The sequence below is a fragment of the Mustela putorius genome, unplaced genomic scaffold (assembly GCF_011764305.1).
Source record: "Mustela putorius furo isolate JIRA1106 unplaced genomic scaffold, ASM1176430v1.1 tig00000698_pilon_pilon_pilon, whole genome shotgun sequence".
In the NCBI taxonomy this organism is placed as follows: Eukaryota; Metazoa; Chordata; class Mammalia; order Carnivora; family Mustelidae; genus Mustela; species Mustela putorius.
This window is the reverse complement of record NW_025421449.1, coordinates 2,855,473-2,877,292: the sequence shown is the minus strand read 5'-3', so window position 1 is coordinate 2,877,292 and position 21,820 is coordinate 2,855,473. Positions and strand designations below refer to the sequence as shown.

Sequence of the window (21,820 nt, the reverse complement as noted above, 5' to 3'; positions counted from 1 at the left end):
CAGCGAAAGCAAAGGGGCAGAGGATGAGGAACTCACCACAAAAACTACAGGCAAAACAGAGCAATTCTAACAACCCAGTGCCTTTGACCTGAAGGATCCTGGCTCTCGGACATGCTGGGGGAAATTTGCCCCCACTGACACTTGCTCACCAGAGAGTCAACATCCTGATTTATGGCCAGGAAAACTCTGGCAACAGAGCCAGCTGTTACGAGAATATACACTTCCAGCGGCTCCTGGGAGGCTCAGTCAGTTAAGCCGCTGTCCTCGGCTCAAGTCATGATCTCAGGGTCCTGGGATGGAGCCCCGCATCGGGCTCTCTGCTCAGCAGGAAGCCTGCTTCCTCCTCTCTCTCTGCCTGCCTCTCTGCCTACTTGTGGTCTCTGTCCATCAAATAAATGAATAAAATCTTAAAAAAAAAAAAAAAAAAAGAATGCACACTTCCTTCACCTTTAGTCCTGCTTTTCCCGCCACTCACCCTCCTTACCCGGAGCCAGACAGGGGAGGCTGAGAAAGAGACACTCTCCAGGGTGAGGAATGGGGGTGGAAGGGAGGGAGAACCACCCTGTCCTTGTTCCTCATCATTCTTTCCACGGCCTCAGACTGAACAGAAAACACCTGGACAGGAAAAGGCAATCCTTGCCATGCGGGTGACGGCAGGTGGGGGTTCACTGGCCTGGATGGTGTGCCAGGCTCTGTGCTGGGCCGATGTCACATGTCACAGTCCATATGTCATCCCTCCAAATAAGGACACCAGGCTGGAGCAGGGACAGCCCCCTGCGGCTCCCAGGCAGAGCCTGTCTTCTCGATGTGGCCCCTGGTCTAATCTCAGGACGCAGCCTCCTTACTGTCATTTCTGAAGCGGACTCTGATATTTACCTTTTTCGGAGCTGAAAGGCAGTGATGCTTTTCCCAGGGCCACGTTTCTGGTTAATAAGGTAGGTAATCTCATTGTTAAAATATACATTCTCCTCAGCCCACCCTGAGCCCCGCCACGATGAAGCTATTTTCTTCTAGGACAGAGGGAAATGCAGCTAGTAAGCATTTTGATTTTCCAAAACTGGCCTTTAGGTAGAAGGAGAGGCGTCCATCCTCAGAACTGATGCTCTCTAAGAGAGAGGCAGGGACTGTGTGAGGCTCAGACTGTCAGTCTCTGAACAGGCATTTGCTTCTAGAAAGCACTTGTGCATGGAAGGCTGGGTGAGATTGCCAGGTGGGTCTGGAGTCACTGTCTCTGCCACTGAGCACCTAGTGGGGGCCAGGCCCTGTGCTCACCACATTCAGCACTTCCTTCAATAACCACAACAGCTCTGCAAAAAGCACCGGACCAGCTCCTTTTTAGAGATGGGAAAAGAGAGGCTCCCGGAGGTGAAGGAAGTACTTGAGGCTTTGGCATGCCTGGGGTAGAGCCAGGGCTCTGGCTTCCTCCCACCATGGTTCACGGGTCCTCATACCACACTGAAAGTGCTCAGCCGAGAGCTGGTGACCGATGGCTTGGCTGCTGCTGATGAGGACAGTGGGTTCACTGGCCTCAGAAGCCACGTGCCCCTCTTCTTCCCCCTCCTCCCTGCTTAGGCCCTGAAACACCCGCCCCTTCCACGAGATCACATCTCTTTGGGCCGGGCTCCCTCGAAGCAGGTGGTTGTGGGGCGGGGGGGTACCTGAGGAGGGAGCAGTTCCCTTCTCCTTAATTGACTGTAAATTGCTCCAGAGCTTTTAATGAAGGCTGTCAGGAGTAATTATGGCCGCCGCACGGCCACTTTGTGTAAACACCGAAGGTGGGGCTAGGGGCAGGCCACGCTGGGCATCTCACATCTGGGCTCTCCTGCTCCTCTCTCCCCTGTGGACCTGTCTCAAGTCACATCTCCATCTCCCGAGGAGAAGCTAAAGCTGTCGCAAGCAGGGAACATGAGACACATGCAGCCGGGTGAGGGGCAGTCCTGGGGAGCCCCACACCGGGTCCACGGGATGGCCACCTCCGGGGCTATGGGATGGGCAGACCTGGACGGAGGACTCATGCCAGACCCACCCACCAGGAGCCAACTTCAGAGGCAGGGGAGAGACATGGCAAGGGCAGCTATGAGAATCTGTGGAAAACGCACATGTGCGGGCCCCACGTGGGCTCACCTACTGAGTCAGAAACTCGGAAGGGTGTGGTAACAGGCCCTCCAGGGGGTCCTGAACTGCTGGGGAGAGGGAAGGAACAATGGGAGAGACCTCCTAGCCTTGGCTTACGAGATGGGGAAACTGAGGGCTGAAAAGCTGAGGGCGTTTACCTAGGGGCACACAGCTGGGAACAGAGCCAAGGGCACCCCGAGGGTTGGACTGTCGGATTCAAACCTTGGCACTGACACTTCAAGTCAGGGGACGAACTTCTCATCTATAAAGCGGGGTCAGCAGTGGCCCCGTGAGTCATCCAGGGGACAGGAGTGAGGGAGCCCAGCACAGGCTCTGTGCGTTGTTTCCCCCAAGGCTCTGCATCACACTCCAAGTCCCGTGGTGTGACAGGACGTAGAGAAGGGCAAGAGCGAGGAGATGTGGACTGTGTTAAAAAGAACAGAATGCTGGTGCCAGCACCACCCCTGGACAGACAATGTAAGATGTTACACGCAGAAGGAATGCCACCCGGGGCCAGTCCCTACCAGACGCTCCAAAGGGGACACCAAGAAAGGAAGGACCTCACTGTCCAGCCACTGTGCATTCCAGGCAACCCCACCTACCTACAAGGCTTTAAGACCTGGTCCTTGCCCTCCAAGAGTTTATAACTTGGTCTGTCTCCTAGAATCCAAGGTGCTGTGGGGGAGGCTGATAAGGACAGACATCCAGGGTGACCAGGGCTGACCTGGGTGGCCAGAACCCCACAAGCGGCTTTGCGGCCCTGGCCTCATGCCCTTGTGTCAGTGCCCAGCAAAGCTGAGCCCACCAGGTCACCTCCCAAGTAGCATACTGCATCCGATCGGCCAGGGAATCCGCCAGCCTGCAGAGCCCGTATTGCTGGCCACGAGGCTAGGCTGACCCCGGGGAGACAGGCTGCCACAAATCAAGCAGATACAGCTGCAGGCTCTCATTCACTCACCTCCACTCTCATTCACTCACAGGTGTGAGGAGCCTGGAGCCAGGGGGCCACACAGGGACCCAGCAGGGGGGTGCCGTTGTCCTCACCCCTCATCCTGGGGCAGGACTTGATGAACAAGGAGGGAGGGACAATAACCTATTCACCAAGAGGCTGGAAGCTGCTTCTGGGGGACCAGACAGGGCAAGCGGGATGCCTGGGTGCTGCAGGCACCACTCGCCGGGAGAATGTGGGAGACCAACGCCACCTCCCTGGCCGTCAGGCTGAGTTATCCACGACATAGGGTTTCTCTAGAGAGCTCATAAAGCAGCCGATGCAGCGAAGCAGGTCTACATTCAATAATCCCTCCATCTCACTCCGGTCGGACGCCGGCATGTTCATCTTGAATTATCCTTTTCAAAGGCCGAATCAATCCTAGGAAGCATCGGGGCTCTGGCCACTCATAGTCTTGCTGCTGAGAGAGCCAGAGAAGTAGGGTCCCTGAGCAGCGCTAGGACACCAGGGGGTGGGGACAGAGAGAGGCGGTGGAGGCACGTCCTCTCCCTTGTCTGACGGCACGGGGCCCGTGGGGACCAGAGTTGAGGCTCTTGTCTCCTGGTTCACTGTGGCATGCAGACAGGGTTGGGGAGGGCAAGAGAGGCCAGAGACGGTGGGTGAAGCGCTGGTACCAGCCCCGGGGAGGGAACCTACTCTGATCCTCACCTACCCTGATCTCCTCACCCCCAGGGAGGGTCAAGTGTTGGTTATGGAGGGAGAAAGACCTGAGTTTGAATCCAGCTCTGCAACTTCATGACCATGAGCCTTGGGGTGGTGACCACCTGGCTAAGCCTCAGTTTTCCTCATGTGGAAAATGGGCTCAATAACCACCGCCTTCATGGGGTACTGTGAGCATGGAATGAGCAGGCAGGCAAAGCCTTTGCACAGCACCTGACAGACAGGAGGATCACCGAGAGGGTGAAGATGGGCAAAGTCTGCCCTAGGTCAGAGGGCCAGCCATGGGAGCTAGGGGCCTCCAGAATCAGGCAGAGCAGACTCAGGGGCAGGGGAGCAGACAGACTCTAGGGGCTCTGGGCAGACTGGGATGAATGGGGAGCAGCAGCAGGAGGCACACCACCCATTAGCAGGCGGGTGACTCTCATTGCCCAATGAGGCAGGGAGGTGTCCACAGCTCCAAGGGCCCACCTGTCACCTGCACCAGTCTTAGCAGACAGCTGTGCCAACTGGGTTCCTGGTCAGGCCGGGAAGGGGGTACCAGGGATGTCTGGGACTCTCCCACCTAGAAAGGGAAAACATCCTTTGGGAAAGTAACACATTAAACTTTAGCAAATATTTATGTGTTAGACACAGTGGGTGTTGGTCACTTGGGTGTCCCCAACCTGCTTCTCAACTAGTTGGGAAAAGCACTAGTTAATGATGACTATTAACAAAGGTTAGTGTCTATTAGTGCCAAGCACAGTTCTAAATGCCCAAAGTTAACTTCTCTAACCCTCGCCACCACCCTACCAGTGTACACAGTGTGTTCATCCCATTTTCCAGCTGAGTACACAGAGGCAGAGAGAGGTTACGTGGCTGGTGATACAGGTCACACATGCTGAAGATGCAGTAGAAAGCTTCTTGGAAGAGGAGGCACTAAGGACAAGGAGCTCGATAAAAACGGTATCCACCATTTTCCCGGGAACTTTCTTTTCAAAGCGCTTTCATGAAGCTCCCTGTGAAGGTGGCTAGGCAAGGACGGTCATGCCTGTTTCCGGAAGAGGAGAATGAGGCTCAGAGAGGCTACAGGTCCTGCCTGAGGTGACCCAGCTAGGAAGTGGCAGAGCTGGGATCAGAAGCCACACCTCAGCTTCCCTCCCCATGCCTGGTGCGCCGCATCAGGGAGAGGAAACAGACAGGTGCCAGGGGAGGGGACCTGGTGGGGGAAAGCCCTGCACCAAGCGCCCACTTTCCCGAGCATGCACACCGTCTCTGACAAAACCCCTGGAGCTCCGATTCCGGGCTAAGCTGCAGGTGGGCAGTCGGGCTCCCAGGTCCCCTGAGCCGTGTAAAGAACAGCCGAGGCAAGGGGTGTGATGACAAGTTCCAAACCAGCTCTGCCGGCGCAGTCTCCCCAGACAGCTGGAAGGTTGGCGGCTCTTGTCAATCACACCTTCCGGCTGGCTCCCGGGGAGCCCAAGTGTTCCCGGGGCGCGGCTGCAAGCTCACCTCCTCCACCGGTGACACGGCTGAGCCCAGCTCCCTTGTCAGCCCACTGGCTCCCCGCAGAGGAAGTGCCTGCTGCTGGGTCACAGCCCAGCTAGCCGATGCCCCCACTGCCTTCTTGGAAGGTCACTAGGAAGGGATGTGGGCCTAGGAGCAAGCAATCTGGTTGACCCCATACACTCATCAATCTTCCCCGTCACTTTTTAGCAATAGATCCAACTCCGCATAGTGTGTCCAGCAAGGATTAGCATCTTTTGGTAATGCAGGAAGTGAGGCCTGGACAGGGAAATTGACTTGCCTAGGCTCACTCAGCTGCACGAGCAGAGCCAGGCAGAGACCCAGGCTCCTGCCCCGGGTCTGGGTGCCCACACCAAGCCGTGCTGGCCACTGTCCCCTCCCTGGAGCAGTTTTGTTTTCACCTTAGGCAGGCCCTTGGCCCCTGAGACCCTTTCCCGGTGACAGACTGCGGAAAGGCCCAGACTATCCTAAGAGGTAGCGCAGTGGGGTATTAAGTGAGGATACCAGACCCAGAATTCTTAGGATCCAAATCCTGACTGCGTTGAGGGAATTTGGGCAGCTTGCTTGACCTCTGAGTCCACAGCACGGGGATCACGACAGAACAGACTTCCCATCATTGCTGCAAGGATTCAGTGAGACCATGCAGGGAACCCAATGAGTAAGACGCAAGTCCTAAATAATTACCGTTATTATTTTTATTTTTAACCACAACAACCTATTTCTGCCATCCAGGACACAACACAAATTGCTTGTTCCATGGTTGGCCAGCCTATTCTAGCACCTTCTGAAATGCCTCTCCTACGGCTTCAGCCTGTCAAAACCCAACTGCTCACTGCCACCTTTCCTATACAGCCTTCTCTGTCCCTGGGACCAGGGTGAATTCCTTCCCACTCTGAGCATTAGCAGCATCTGTAGCTCCTGCCTTCCACTCGCCCGGGGTGGGCTGGGCACCTACAATGGGTCCCCTTCTCCACTCCTAATGGGGGCTCCTTCAAAGCAATGACCCACACACAGAATCCCCAAGTTGTGGTTAAGTGCACAAGCCGGGGGTAAGGCAGCAATACACTCAAGCCCAATTTCCAGCCCATATTAGTTGCTTAACCTCTCTGAGCCTCTGCCCCTCCTCTGTAAGGTGGGGGTATATGAACCACTTTTTGGGTTTGCTATAAGGATTCAACGCACCATGTGTGTGAAGTGCTTCCCTAGACACAGAGCAAGTGTGGAACAAAATATAGCTGCTGCTCCCCCAGCTACATTGAATGTACATGTCTCTACCCAACCCTGGAGCACGGCCTGGCACAGGTGTCCAGTGCAGGTCATTAACAGCCTATCCACACGACAGGTGGTACACCATCGTTATCATTAGTGTTATTACGGCAGCATCCAAAATGCCCAGCCCACCCCCATCCATGGGTTGAGGGGCAGTCTCTCCACGGCCGGGGCTGTCACAGGCTCCAGATGTGTCCAGGGAGGGGTCTCAGGGGAGTGGCTACAGAGCCACCCCCTACCAAGGGTATACCCTTTGAGGGCCTATGTTACCCTGAAGAAAGACAGAGAGGAGGCAAGGCCACAGAAGTTTCCAGGCCCTTCCAGGGATCCTGTGAGTCACCCTGCTCCTACTCCTAGAAGAACAGTAAAATCCCTATTCTGAGGTCGCTAGGAATGCAGGGCCCCGGATGCCTTGGGTCCCAGTGTCTGATCATCTGGACAAAGGGAGAGTCATCTTCTTCCCTCCAAAATCTTACACCATCCCCCTTCCAATGCCAACAGCCCCAGGGAACCTCTAGGCTCCCTCATTACTTTCCTTAAGCACTGTACCCCAGACTGTGGCAGCTGGGAGGTCCCTTCTCCAAATCTCAAGTCCCAAGCTCTCAGCTGACTGACCCCTTTGTCCCCAGGCCCCCAGGAGCCCAGTGCCTGCATGGGCAGAGTCCCCTCCAGCCCCTTCTGCAGCTGGGCTGTGGGGTCTGAGCAGTCTTCATTCTGGAATGCAACAGTCAGTCTCTGGAGCCCTTGGGCACGCTCCCCACCATGGGCCTCAGTTTCCCCATCTGGAAACGGAGAGTGTCCGACAAAGGCAGTGGTCATCGAGATGCCTTGCAGGAGGCCCTAAGCTATTCATCACAGGCCTTCAGAGGGTCCTTCGGGTGCGGGGTGAAAATGAACACAGGCTGTGACATCTCCCCACAGTCTACATCTGGCCCTAACTTCACCCACAGATGATTATTTCTCCTTAGCATTATTATCGTCTAAGACACTGTATATTTTCTATATCGATACAGGCTAGCGGGCTACACAGCCTCTGTACAGGTGGTTGGCAGAAAAGCCCAAAACATGTGCAGGGCGCACACCCCTGATACCTGGGACTCTATCTCTGGACTCCCCATATCTAATTCCCCCCAGCCCCATCATGCCTCTGGCTTTGCCTCTGACCCTTGCCAACCAACTGCCCTGGGGAACCAGGACCTCCTCTCCTCCGTGTCAGTCCTAAAGAATCCTTTGGTTAAGAGAGAAACCATTCTCACCCTGTGATTCCTTCATCCTCTCCTGAGACATGATTTCTTCTCTTTACAGAATGGGAGAGGGGCAGGGGTATAGCTCAGGGGTAGAGCATTTGACTGCAGAATGGAAGAGGGGCTCAGGAAAGAGGGACAGCCTCCTCTAGGACACTGGGTACAGGGAATGGTCCCAGGAGAGGCCGAAACCTCTCCCAGACTCCCCCTCCTACCCACCCCTCTCCACGTCTGCTCCGAAGCCCCATGCAGGTCTGGCCCTCCATTCATCCCAGCGGTCCTGGTGCTCAGAGCTCTGTAGGGACTCCCCGCGGGAGCCGTTCCCAGCACTCACTGGCACTCTCCTCCTGCATCTCTGCGACCGCTACTGTGGGGTCAGCCCACCTGACAACTGCTCTCCCCGGGTCCAGACGGAACAGCTGGGCACTGATGGCGTTTGCCGGCAAATTAATCAGCGCCGACCGGCCGCGGTGCCAGGCGCTGCTGGGCCCGATCCATCCTGATGAATCCCGGGCTCCTGCCTTAATGGCTCCTGACAAGACTAATTAAGTCGTGCGGGTGATTAGCGCGGGCATTATCACCTGAACTGTGGCTCGGGATGCTTTGAGGGATCCTGAGGAGGTCTCCTGGGGGGGAAGTCAGCTCTGGGTACAGCGACCTTGGTGACCAGTGGAGGGTCCGGGAGCCCAGGGGAGGGGGCTCCGTGAGCCGGGCCGCGTCCACTCAACCTCGTGCCTTCTTCGCTCGTCCCTCTAGACTCACTCAGTGTCTGCTGAGGCCGTCTTCGTACCCCGCGCGGTGCCCGGCACAGAGCACATGCGGGCCCGGCTCCCTCAGGGGCCAGCGGGAGACGCCCCGCCTCTCCAAGGCTCCCCGTGGGGGCTACGAGAGGCCAGGTGTTGAGAACCCTTATTGGAGGCCCTGGCAGGAGGCTGGCAGTCAATAAACGCCGGCTAATGTTATCACTCCACATCTTACATTATATACATAAAGACTAAAATTATAATTAATTATAACGTCGATATTCATAAAAGTAGTAAGTAAAAGTGAACAGCCAACGGGGAGTTACCCACAAATAACTCTGAGGATACTCACTGAGAGCTTGCAGAGAGGCAAATACAAAGCCAGGGGGTGGGGGTGGCAGCGTGGACTCACAGAGCAGGTGATATCTGAACTACACCTGGAGAGAGGAGTGGGAATTCCCCAGGCAGGAAGGGGAAGAGCACTTCCTGCCCAGGGGTGGGCCGGGGAACGGCACAGTGGGGAGACAGAGGGGAGGTGTTGGGCTGCTGAGTATGGCCCCGTGGCTGGAGATCGGGGCATCTGTGGGAGTGGTGGGTGACAGGCCGCGATGAAGCATTGTCACTCCTTTCGTGAGGCCCTTGGGTGGCTTTTGGCTGGTGGTGTTTAGAACCAGGATAGAAGGAGTGATGTTGGTGGGGACACCACCCCTTCCAGGAGCTGAGGTATGAAGATCAAGGTCATGGCTAAGGGAGATGGATTAGATGTCCTCCGCCCCTCACAGAGCTCCTCTGTCAGCCCTGAGGGTCCCCACCAGACACACCACATGCAGCCCTAGCAGGCTGCTGGAATGATAAAAACACGACCTCGGCACAGGCGAGCATCGTCATTCACAAGCACAGGCACGCACAGTGTCTGTGCCATCTGGGGCACACGCTCTCCCGGGCCCACTTCCTGGGCAGCCATCCCTGTCATCACCAACACCTCACTCCTGACACCCTTGGGAGGGGAGCACCTGGAATGAGACTGCAGGAGGGAGGGTGAGCCGGAACCGAGCCAGCTCCAGCCCCTGCCAGTTGGAGCCACACACACCCCCCTCCTCCTGCCACACATGCACTAACCTCACTGCTTCCCCGATGAGCCCTGAGCCCCAGGCTCAAGCCAGGCCCCGAGCTGGTTTCTGGGGACACGGAGATGGTCCGGGCCACCTGGAGGCAATGATAGTGCAACAGTGGAGGCAGATAAACAATGGAGCCACAAGAGCACTGTGGCTGGGACTAACAGGAAAGAAAGCAGCGCTTGAACCCTGCCTGGAGAAACCCAGGAAGGCTGCAGGGAGGGGGCAACATCCGAACTGACCAGACTGACCAGCGGAGGCTCACTCACCATGTTCCAAGCAGCAGCAGTAGCCACTGCAAGACCGAGGTGGGAACCCGCCTTTCATGCTTGCAGAGCTGCACAGGTAGAGTGGGTAGGGGACAGGGAAGGAGATGAAGTCTGACAGGGAGCTGGAGGTCCATCAGCCTTTTGTCACTTTCATTCCAAGTGGGATGTGGAACTTTAGCACACCCCATGAGGGGCTCTGCTTTGGCTTCAAAAGCACCCTTTGACCCCTTGGTTGCAGAGGTGGGGAAAGGCTGTAGCAGGCCAAGGAGACAGGGAGATCCCAGAGACCATTAAGAAGCTGCTGGACTAATCCAGGCCTGGACTGTGGTGGCAAGAGCTGAAGGAGCGAGAAGTGAGAAGATTCTGGAAATATTTTGAAAGTGGAGCCAACAGAGTTTGCTGATGTACGCTGAGGGAGAAAGGGAAGGCACCGGACAACCCCGAGTTTCTAGCCTGAGCAATCCAGGTTGGGGGTGGGATGCAGGGGCAACTGAGACGGGCAAGCCTGCAGGGGAAGTGGGGTCTGGGGGAAGGGCAGGAGTCTGGCCCAGGTGCACTGAGGCTGGGAGCCCTTCCGACACCCAGGTAGAAATGCTGAGCACAGAGGTGGGCATGCAAGTCTGGAACGTCTTCTGGGAGGAGGCCCAGGAAGGAAACAGAAGGTTCTGAATTACCAGCATACAGAAAGGACCTGAAGCCATGAGACCAGAGGAGATGGCCATAGGGCTAGAACATGGGAAAGGCATACAGAGCTGGGCTGGGGGCCCTGCAGCGCTCAGAGAGGCAGGAGGCGCATTGGAGGCTAAGGAACAGCCGGAGAGCTGATGCCTGGAAGAGAAGACCGATTGCCGGAAGGCCAGAGGTCTGAGAATTGAGGACTGGCTTGAGCCACCTGGAGATCATTGGTGACATTGATGTGGCCATACTGGTGAGTGTCTTGAGTGGATTCAGGAGGTCACCTGGAGACAGCATCAGGAAGCATCCATCCCTCATCCTAAAGGTACCATGTGGCCATTCACTGCTGACAGCTGGGGCCACCATGGGGGCGAGGCCACCAGCCCAAGCAGGCATGGAGTCCTTGACCTGCCCTCACTCTGCCCCTCCCAGGATGGCTCGGCTGCCAGTGACAGATAGTCACATCTGCAGCAAGACACACAGGGACAAGGGGGCCCTGAATGTTAACAGGCTGGGGGCCGCGGGAGGAACAGAGCTACCTAATGACTTCATTTGGCTCCTGTCTTCCCTGGCTGGGAGATGGTCCTCAAAAAGAACATCAGGCAGAGGGAATTGGAACTGGAAATGGGTGAGGAGATAGAGCGACATGATGTGTAAGCCTCCGCAAGAGATCTGGGATGGCCAAGCTGCGCCCTCCCACTCCGTTCCCCATATGCTCCGCTCCCCATACTGTGGGCTGGGCCTGAGGCGGGCACGTAGAGAATGGAAAGGCTCAGAAGGTTTGTGCTGAATCCCAGTCGCAGTCTCCAGCCCGAGAGAGAACATTCACAGAAACTGCAAACCCAAAGAGCCTGCAGGTAACTCTACCCCGATTCTTTTTTTTTTTTTTTAATATTTTATTTATTTATTTGACAGAGAGAGATCACAAGTAGGCAGCGAGGCAGGCAGAGAGAGAGAGGAGGAATCAGGCTCCCTGCTGAGCAGAGAGCCCGATGCGGAACTCGATCCCAGGACCCTGAGATCATGACCTGAGCCGAAGGCAGCGGCTTAACCCACTGAGCCACCCAGGCGCCCTCTACCCCGATTCTTAAAAGGAATCTGAAGACACGTTAGTTAAAACACTGTACGCTACCCCCAAGCACTCAATAAAACATAGTTATTATAATAATATGTATTATACATATATAGTACATCATGTGTTATTATTATTAATTTGTAAGGCTCCAGTGGTCTGAATCAGGCTCAATGGGTGGGAGTTCCAGGGACAGATTTCAGATTAATACTGGGAAGAATTTTTCATCCCCAAAACTGTCCCACAGCCCGTGTCTTACTGGGATCACGAGCTCCCCATCATCATGCATAAGCAGAAGCCAGATAATCAGCCCCAGAGCTGCCCACAGCTCTGACCTCCACTTTCAGACTGGCTTGGGCTCCACCTCCAAGTCACTGGTATTGACCAGGCCGCTAGACCCAGTTCCTCTCTGCACTTGTCTGTCCCCACCGCAAAGCTGTGGCTGGCAGGACAGCTCAACCAGTCATCCTTGGGCCACACATAGGCCTTCCTTGCAGTAACAAAACACTCCAGGTATGGAATCCAAAGAGGGGGCCCTCCCATCCCCATTTTACAGGCTGGAACACTGGCGTTCAGAAAGCAAAGGGCCAGTGAGAGCCAAGCCTCCAGGTCAAGTCTCTGGGCTGCCCTGTTCCACATAGCAAGCAGAGGTCCAGCCCCTTGGACAAGCTGTTTCAACCCCTATCCTCGCCCTGGCCTCTGCCGGTCCGAGGTCTGCACCTGCCCCAACCACGTGGGTCCACATCAACCTCTGAATGCCCTCTCATTGGTGAGATGGAAGGTAAGGCCCATAGAGGGACAGCGTTGTGCCCAATACCACACAGTGAGGAGCAAAAACTGAATTCATGCCTTTCAAGCCAGAGCTTGCTGCATGATCTTGATGCCAAAGGAAAGGAGGAACTAGGAGGGTAAGAGCCAGCTCAGCACCAGCCCCTGCCCAGAGAGAGGAACTGAGCCGTCTTCCAGCTCACTGAGCTCTCTCTCATTCCTACGGTCCCCCAGAGCCAAGGATCAATCCCCATTGCACCAGACGGACGCCCCTGCTGGGACTGCCGGGCGCAGCCTTAATGGGGCCGTGTCCTAGCAGTTATTCCTGGAAGCCGATCGATGCTAGCATTTGCAGAAGACAATCAAGAACCAGAGCCAAAGGTAGCTAGAGCAGGGCCTGCTGGAGGACTCCCTGCGGTGGGGGCATGGGCCTAGGGCCCATAACTATCAGCACTGGCCGACCTCTATCCTCCCCACCCCCCACCTTTCCAGCCCTCAGGCCTCTGTGAACCCCAGACTTGGAGCTGGGCAGGCTCACAGCTGGGGTGGATGGAGCCAGCACCGCTGACCTGAAGCGGCCTTCCCCTGGTCCATTAGTGGCTCGGCCACACCTCTGCCTCAATGGCCCACCTGTCCCTAATGTATTCCCTCCACCACAGATGGGGTCAAAACAGACCCTTCTGAAAGTCAGCTGTAGGAAACAGTGTGGGAAGGAAGGAAAGGGAGCCCTTTGGGACTCTGCTTGAGGCCCACCACCTCCCCAGATTCTCTCCTGCTCCCTCCTGCCTCTGCTCTGTCTCCAGAGGGATGCCCCTTCCTCCTTCAATCCTCTACCGGGACTTACTCAGACATCCAGCCCGGCCCCCATCAGCCTGACATTGACTTGTTTATGCCCTCATCGAATTCCTATCTGGAAGCACAGCGGCCAGGCCTAGCACAGAGGGTGCATGCCCTCTACGTCTGATAAACTGAGGAAGCCCCTAATGATGACGAAGGCTGCTAACATCCCTTCCTTTTCTGAGCCACACAAACCAGACACCTGCCCTCCTCTCTCGGCACTGACCCCATGCTAGGCCTAGGTGTGGGGAGAAACCCCAGATGAATCCAGAAGCCCACAAACAGGTCCTGACACAACCCCAGGGGGAGAAAATAGCTCAGCAGCACCCCCAAGGGACTTCTAGGTATGCTCCCCACCCCCCACCAGGAGGAGAGTAAGCCTGTGGAAGAACATTCCAGAGAGACAGGTAGCTTCCTTCTGGGAGGACCCTTTAAATACATACCTACATCCACAAATCCAGCCTTTCAGTGTTGATCCAAGGGGGCAGCTAGTCACCAGAAAAACTGTCACATTCCACAGAGTCCCCCCCCCCCCCCAACCCACCATGGGCCCTAGAAATGAAATGGCCCTGGGCGGTGGGGACAATCCCCACAATAGTCAGAAACACACCTGCTATGCCCTGTCCCCACCTGGAAAAAAGCTTCCATCAGGAAGACTGGAAGGAAAGGCGTCTTCAGGGGCTGCTGTCATGCCCCCCAAACAGCAGGAGAGAGTCTGGGGCCTGCTAAGGCTCCCCTCTTCAAGCAGAGATTCTCTTTGAGGAATTTTGCATCTCCTCCATCACACAACTACATTTGATTTTAGATAAAAGAGTGTTTAAAAATGACCTACGTGTTCAATACCTTCACACCCCTCCCCCCTGCTTGCCATCCCACTTCATTTTCAAGGACAAGCGATGCTCCAGAAAGATACACCAGGCCTACCCCAGACATACCCTGCTTCTCGTGCACACCCCCACCCCCAGACCCGAGAGAGAGAAGCCGCAGATGACAGGCACTTTCCCTACAGTGACACCCACAAGAATGAAGACCGAGGAGGGAATGTGGCTGGAGGCGGGACCTTTCCAGGCCCCAATGTTTGCCAGTTTGCTCCCAGGAGCGAGAGTCTTCCCATCAGCATGGCGGCAAGATTGGTTTGTTCCGTGAACCACCATTTATTGAGACACTTCTGGTCCTCAGAGCCAAGCAGACGCCACAGGTCAGTGTGTGCCCATCTCCAGCCGCAGGTACAGAAGCCAGGCGCTCCGGAAGAGGAACGAGCGCCAAGCTGGGTCATGAAGTGACTCAAGCTGGGGTGGAAAGGGACGCTTGTGATCACCTCCTAAACAGCCCAATTTTTTCCCCTCATGACCAAAACAGGCGTCCTCAATGCAGAAAACTCAGTGATCACAGCCAAGTACAGAAGGCTACAACAAATTCTATGATGGCTGCCATCTTTAACATATCACAGAGAAGAGGAACGAGCCATTTGTAGAACAAAATGAGTGCAGGAGTAGAAGTCAAGCAACTTGGGCTCAATGTGACAAATCCTTGGACATTTCAAACTCCCCTGTGTTGGAAGGAGCAGCCCTAGAAGTACTGAGTGCCCCATCCCTGGGGACAACCAAGGAGAGGCCGTATGAACATCATGGAAGAGTCTCCAGTGATGGGTAGAACATGGCCTCCATCTCTAGGATCCCCTTCACTTGGGGGAGTGGAACCCACCCCACCGTCCAGTGGCGCCTGTGCCAACTCACCCACAGGCGTGTCCTCGCTGATCAGCAGGTACGTGTCAAAGAAGTGGTTGGTGAAGAAGGGCAGTCGGTTCACCTGGCCTGGAGGTCAGAGGACAAGAGCGTCAGTCAAGTACCCTCAGGCCAGCTTCTGGAAGGAGACACGGAGTGGGGGCCGCAGAGGGTGTGGAACCTACATCCAGCGCCACAGCCACCTTCCTAGGACCCCCAGCGAGTCCCCGTCCGGCCTCGAGGTAAATGGGGAATAATGCGGGTGGGGAGGTCCTATGGTGAGCGAGACCACCAGCGCCATGCGGCTCTGGCACCCTGGGCACCACATGGAGACGTGCTGAAGCATGAAATACATGCAGGGCTGCAAAGACTTGAAAAAAAGACTATGAAAAAAATGGGTGTAAAATATCCCATTAACCTTCGATATGGATGACGTGTTGAAATGAAAATATTGCGGATATATTGGATGGAACTTATTATTAAAATGGGTTTCTTTTCTAATGCAGCTCCTAGAAAATTTCAAGTCACACACATGTCATATTCCCACCAGGCCGCATGGCAGCAGGTGGCGGGTGTGCGTGTTGAGGCCCCGGGCTGTGCCTCAGAGCAGGGCATGGCACTCAGGGGCTCTCAGCAGCCATCTGTCATGGGAAGGCGTAGCCAGCCCATCCCACGGGGTGTCACAAGAACTGCCACCTATGGGACCTTCTCCCTCCATCTTCGCAGGACAGCCAGGGCTATCCTCTCCCTATCTTACTGTTGGGGAGAACAAGGCTTGTAGGGGATCCGTAGTCACTGGCCCAGGGTCACATAGCAAATCAGTGGCCCAGGTCTTACAGAGCCCCCAGGTGTTCGGCCCCATACCACTCTGTGATGGCCTTGGGGTGAGGGCTGGGTCTGGAGGGAACTGGGGCCATACCGGTAGGAGCCCTTCATACCACAAGTCCTCCACGCGAGGCTTCCCCGAGGTCGGGTTTACCTGTCACCTGAGCCTCCTCTCAATGGTCTTCAGTAGTGTGGTATAATAGAAAATATATTTGGGGGGCACCTGGGTTAAGTCTCTGCCTTCAGCTCGGGTCATGATCTCAAGGTCCTGGGATCGAGCCCCGCATCAGGCTCTCTGCTCAGCAGGGAGACTGCTTCCCCCCTCTCTCTCTGCCTGCTTCTCTGCCTACTTGTGATCTCTATCTCTGTGTCAAATAAAATCTTTAAAAAATACATATATATATATATATATATATATATATCTTTGTCCAAGTTCCTCGCACAGAACTCCAAAATGCCTTAGAATTTTCAGAGCAAGAGGAGTGTCTTTTGTCCTTTGTAGGGAGGCCCTTTTGAGCACAGCTGAGTTTACGCTAGTGAGGGGATCCAGGATGGGGCTGGTGGTGGCAGAAAGACCGACTAGATAGACAGTGGGTACTTTTAGCCCCAGCTGGACCTGCAGCGGGGGGAGGAGGCTAGAGATTTAAAAGATCAGAGAAGCTTCCAGGAGGTGAACATAGCCCCCTGCTGGGAGGGTGGGGCCCCCAGCAAGGACGTGGAAGGTTCCCACTGCCCTCAACCCTGCTCCGTCTGGCCGCCCCTGAGCTGTACTCTTTGTTTAACCCAGTAAATGTAAGCAACATGCCTCCCTGAGTTTAGAGAGTCATTCCAGCTGATCCAACCTGAGGAGGGGTTGGAGGGAGGTGGTCAAAGGAACCCCTGACTTAGGACTGGTAGGTCAGAGCACAGGGGACCTGGGACCTGGGACTGACTTTGAAGTGGGGGTGATCTTGTAGGCCTGAACCCTTAACTCTGTATGATCTGACACTAACGCCAGATAGAGTCAGACTGAATGTAAGTCAGACACCCACTCAGTGTCTTGAGAATTGAAGGACTGGTTGTTGGTGTGGGAAGACACCTGGAAGTACGCAAGTGAGGAGGGCACTTCCTCTTCCACCCCTGCCAACCAGTGGGTAGCAGGTCTGGCTTGCATAGGGCTGACACTGTGCTGCCCTAAGCAGCTCCCGCTGGGTCCTCCAGGGACTTCCTCAACGGGCGCTCGACACAGCCCTCCCGTTCCCCATTTCTGCTGACCTGGGGCTCTCTCAGGGCCTGTGACTGCCTGGAGAACAGAGGCCAGCTCCCAGGAAGTGAGAAGGCTGGAGCCGAGGGAGAGCACTTGCCCCTCCCACCTGAGATGGTTCCTAGTGGGGGGTGGGGGGGTAGAGGGTGGCATCTTTTCTTCCTCCCCCTAAATCTGCTCAGAATGATGCCATTTCTGATCCCTCAAACATTCTGGCCTTAATCTCGCTTCCTGGCTAGGACTGCTGACTCTTCTGCCTTCACCAGTCCAAGTCCTAGTCATCTTTCAAGTTTCATCACAGATGCCTCTTCTTCCAAGAAGCCTTCTTTGATCGCCATTACTATAAACATGCACTCATATACATTCCTCCATCCTCATGCCAGGAATCTAGAACCCCTCACACATATAACAGCCTCAGAAAGAGGCCACTAATCAAGGGCCTTGTCTTTGTTTGGAACTTTGCTGTGCTTCCTTCTAGCTGTGTGATCTACCCATGCCTCAGTGTACTCAGGTGTAAAAGAGCAACAGTAAGACTTACTTCACAGTAGTCCCGAGGATTAAGTGAGATTACATACGTAAAGCACTTAGTGCCATGAGCCAGCACTGAGCCAGCATTGGAAAAAGGGTGGCTACTATTAATACTGGTATTAATGACAGGCTGCTTCAGATTGCAGCCCGTCATTACTTGGGCTCCGGTATGGGAAGCAAGCTGAACTCAGGGAGAAGGCTCAGGGGTGCCCAGAGAATACAGCGGTGGGCTTGGGCAGCTGGGGGAGGGAAACCAGCAAGGGAAAAAATCGCCTGCAGCAGCATTATTCACTTTAAGATTTTCTTTTACAGGACCTGCCAATAATCAGCTGCAGAGAGCCCTGCACGAGTAACTGGCAGGGCCTCGGGGACACGTATCCCCTGCACATACCGAGCAGGGCCAGCATTCTTAGAATAGTCCTGCTGCCTCCAGTGGCCCTGCGGCCCTGGGCGGCCAGGGCAGTGCCCAGAGACTGGGAGGGCTGGGGGGTGGGGAAAGGGGCTCATGGACAGGTTACTTGTTCTCTTAAAAACCACTGCCCAGGCACCGAGCTTCTGTCCTCCTGAGGCAAAACGGCTTTCTCAGGAGCTCTGAGACCTCTATCCAGGCTGGACTGTGAGTGGATACCCAAGGAGAGGAGGGGGTACAGGGGACTTCGGTGATGGAGAGTGAGTCCGGGCTTCCCATGCCCCCACACCTCACACACCTCGGTCCCCCATGAGCTTCCATCCAGTGCTTGCTCTGTCCTGGGGGCGTCTCCCTGCCTCCCCCAGCCACCCTCACTGATTGTTCCCTACACAGAAGAGAGGAGTCCACCAGCTCTGAAGATGGCAAACAATGCCCAGCACTGAGCTTCTCACCGCCACAGGCCTGAGGGGCGAAGGGAGCAGGGAGGCTCACAGAGAATAGCACTCGAGGAGCTGCTGCTGCTGCTGGATGAAGAAGATCCGGGGAGGGCACGGAGGAGGGCAGTGTCCTGGCCCGGGGCACCTGATCCCAGAATGACTGCCGCCAGACGCAGTGTGGAGATGCCAGGCCAGGGAGCACTGACTTTACTCAGGGTCATGGGACGGCGATTCCTCCTCGGGCTTGACGAGCACTGGGAAGTGGCAGAGCCTAGAAGCAGCTGGGCAAGGATCCAGCCCACACCTGCCTCCCCAGTTCTCTGATCACTGATGAGGGCAAGAGGCCTAGTGGCTCACACTGAGATCCATGTCGTGGGGAGCCCCCTGACAGGGAAGGAGCACTGGGCAGAGAGAACAAAGCTAGAGGCCTCCCGAGCTCCGTGACAGTCACTGCTGTATGGCCTTGGCCAAATCTTTCTGTCCGGCCCCCATTTCCAAGCTTCAGGATAAAAGCCCCACAGGACCCTCCCATCCTGCAGCCCTGCCAGAGGTACCCTGTGCACTGTGTCACTGTCACAGTGGCCACAGTGCAGGCCCTCAGCATCCTGGGGGTCAGAAGCCTGACGTGTTGCTGTCGGGCCCGAGTGCTGGTAGCCCTACCATCAAGAGCCCCCCTGCCCCCTTCCTGGGAACCAACTGCAGGACCAGTGGGAGGCCCTGGGGCCAGACCACACGGGGATGGGGCAGGGCATACCGGCTCAGTCCTTCACTTCCTGCCTTCCCAACCGGCCCACAGACGCCGGGGAGAAGGAGGGGAAGCTTTAGCAGAGAGAACAGGACAGGCTGATAAGGGGGTTTGACAACCAGGGGGGTTAGTCTGTGAGACTGACCCATCGCTGACAGCCCGGGATGGGAGGAAAGATCCACTAAGGCTGTGGTTCAGGTGAAAGCAAAGCGGGGAGAGGTGATGGGGGATGGTCTGCGGGACGAGGGAAGGGTTAGGGGTCAGGGAGGGTGTTGGAGGGCAGGGTGCAAAGAGGGTGCTTCTCAGTCCCTAAGTCAGCCATGGTCTCATCGTACCAAAGGAATTAACACTGGCCACCTCAGACAGGGACGCGGAAGAGGGGACAGTACCCAGGAGTGAGAGAGAGAGAGCATGCCCCTCACATACACGCAAAGCTGACTAGCCCCCAAGCAGGGTGGTTTTGCCACAGAGTGGCTGGGTGGTCTCAGGCAACTTGCTTAACTTTCCTGTTTTCTGTGCCCCAGTTTGCTTCCCCCAGAGAAAGATACAGCTCATAATCAAAGAGCTAACACGTACGTAGGACCTAATATGTACCAGACGCTATTCTAAGGTCTTAATACGTGCATGAACCCAACCGATCATCCTGACAACTGAAGGAGGGGAGTCCTGTGCTCCTTCTGACTTTAGAGATAACAAAGCTGAAGGACAGAGTGGCTAAGACACTGCCCCAGGGAGGCCACTGGTGAACGGGGGCTGGAAACCAGGAGTCCTGGCCCCGTGCTGCTCCCTTGTGCCCGCCTGAGATGCACGAGCCGTGTTCCATCCCCAGGGCTCAGGAGGAAGCTGCCACCTCTGCTGAGAATACAGCTGAACTCTCGGCACCTGTTTTATTTTTACATCTGTATTTCTTCTTCACAGCAGGGGGAAGGGCATGTGCGTCCAAGGTCACAGAGCCCCTGGGGAGACTGAGGAGAGTGTCCTGGCGTCTACCATACAGCAGAGCCAGAGGGTCAGAGTTGTCTCAGGTGTTCCCATGAAGACCTCCCCAAATGGGGCTCAGAGGGCAGGTGGGGGAGTGCTAACCCAGGGAAGATCAGAGACCCTGACTGAGGCTCAGCCACGCCCTGCTTTGCACAACCTTGGACCAGCTGTTTCTCCAGGTGTCCATTTCCCTGCAAAGTCTGCCCAGAGTTGAGAGAGGGTCTGAGAGCCCCTCTGGCTCTGCCCCGAGAGTCTGTGAGCCTACATTGTAATCCCAGGCTGCCTGGATGGGAGTGAGCTCCCCATCACAGAGGTACTCCAGCAGAGAGCCTTCCAAACTCAGGGACCAGGAGAGGGGACTTTCAGGGGACTGTCGGGCGGCCAGCGTGAGGCTGGCTCCCTCCAGAGACTCCCCAGCTCCTTGGAGTTGTCGAGGGAGCTGGCCTCACTCAGGAATGTGTTTGCCCACGTCACCAGGCACCCTGTGCCCACAGCTCCTCCCCGGGGACACCCTACCTCAGGAGACACTGGGCCAGCCATGCCTGCGGTCCTGGCCTCCCTTCAGTGCAGCCTAGAGCTGCTTTGCTCCTTGCCACCAGCTGTCTGGGAGCCAAGGGACAGGCACATGCCCGGGTCTTTTCTACGGGCACCGGAGTGGACACGCATCTGCCTACTGCAAGGGCAGGGGAAGGAGGGTGGGTCCCCCCACAAGGTCAAAAAGTTCCTCACCACCACGCTTTTGCTCAGGCTGTTCCCTCCTCTAGGATTTCCCTCCTCCTGCTCCCCTACTCTAAAACTACTTCTCAGGCTTCAAAGCAAGATGAAACCTTTCCCTCCAGCTGGGTCCCTCCCAATGAGTCTTTTTCTCCTGCGGGGCTTCTCTGGAGCTGGGCCCATCCTTCAGTACCACTCTGCTCACCTGTAGTCTATGTGGTAAATCCTGGCTGTGTCTTCCTCCCCAGCTAGGCTCTGGGCTCCTTGAGCATGACCCATTGTTTGCATGCCCCGGAGCCGGGCACCACAGACACACAGAGCATCATATGGCGGGTGCTCACACGATAGTTGGGAAACTGAAGAGAACTGAGGCCAGGCCCTGCATCCCACGAGGAGGGTTGATGGCACAGATGCCTCCTGCCCCGGGAGCTCACTCCTTCTAAGGCTCCTCCTTTTCCCTCTCAGGGAGGCTGGTATTTTCAGCCCTGGAAGTGCCGCAGCCACCGAGGCCACAGAGGGAAGTGTCTGCCCGCTCACACGCACAGCAAGGCAAGGTCTGCAGGCCCGGAGCAGCCCTCTCCCAGCCCCTGTCCCAGAGCACAGACCCCGTGGGGCAGGAAGGGCAGAGGATTGGACTTACCCCAGCATCCAGAGATCAGCACAAACAGCCAGGCCACGAGGCAGCTGGAGGCGGCGTGGCACCTCATGGCTCCTGGGGACACAAGAAAGGAGAAGGTGACAAGTCTGCTCTTGGAACTCCTCCCACACTCCCCTACCCCTGCAGCTCCAGGGAGATCTGGCCCGGGGAAGAGGAAAGGGAATCACCTCACATTGGGGTGGGGGGAGTGCACATGGGAAAGAAGACAGGGTCTGTGTCACTGGGTTTTGTCCTCATCCCAGGCTGGATATGACACGGTGGCCTGGTCTGGTGGCAG

The 21,820-nt window shown here is 56.0% G+C and overlaps 1 protein-coding gene across 3 annotated transcripts in view; it reads right to left on the bottom strand.

Annotated features, from left to right (window-relative positions):
• Positions 1 to 21,592, bottom strand: part of CDH23 (cadherin related 23) — a 350,388-nt gene extending 328,796 nt beyond the window's left edge. For all 3 annotated transcript variants that reach the window (XM_045083456.1, XM_045083463.1, XM_045083457.1), the window contains exons 1-2: positions 21,526 to 21,592; positions 15,016 to 15,093 (exon numbers count right to left, since the gene is read on the bottom strand). In XM_045083456.1, the coding sequence (XP_044939391.1) occupies positions 15,016 to 15,093; positions 21,526 to 21,592 (145 nt within the window). The remainder of the gene's footprint in view (positions 1 to 15,015; positions 15,094 to 21,525) is intronic.
• Positions 21,593 to 21,820: the final 228 nt, after the last annotated feature.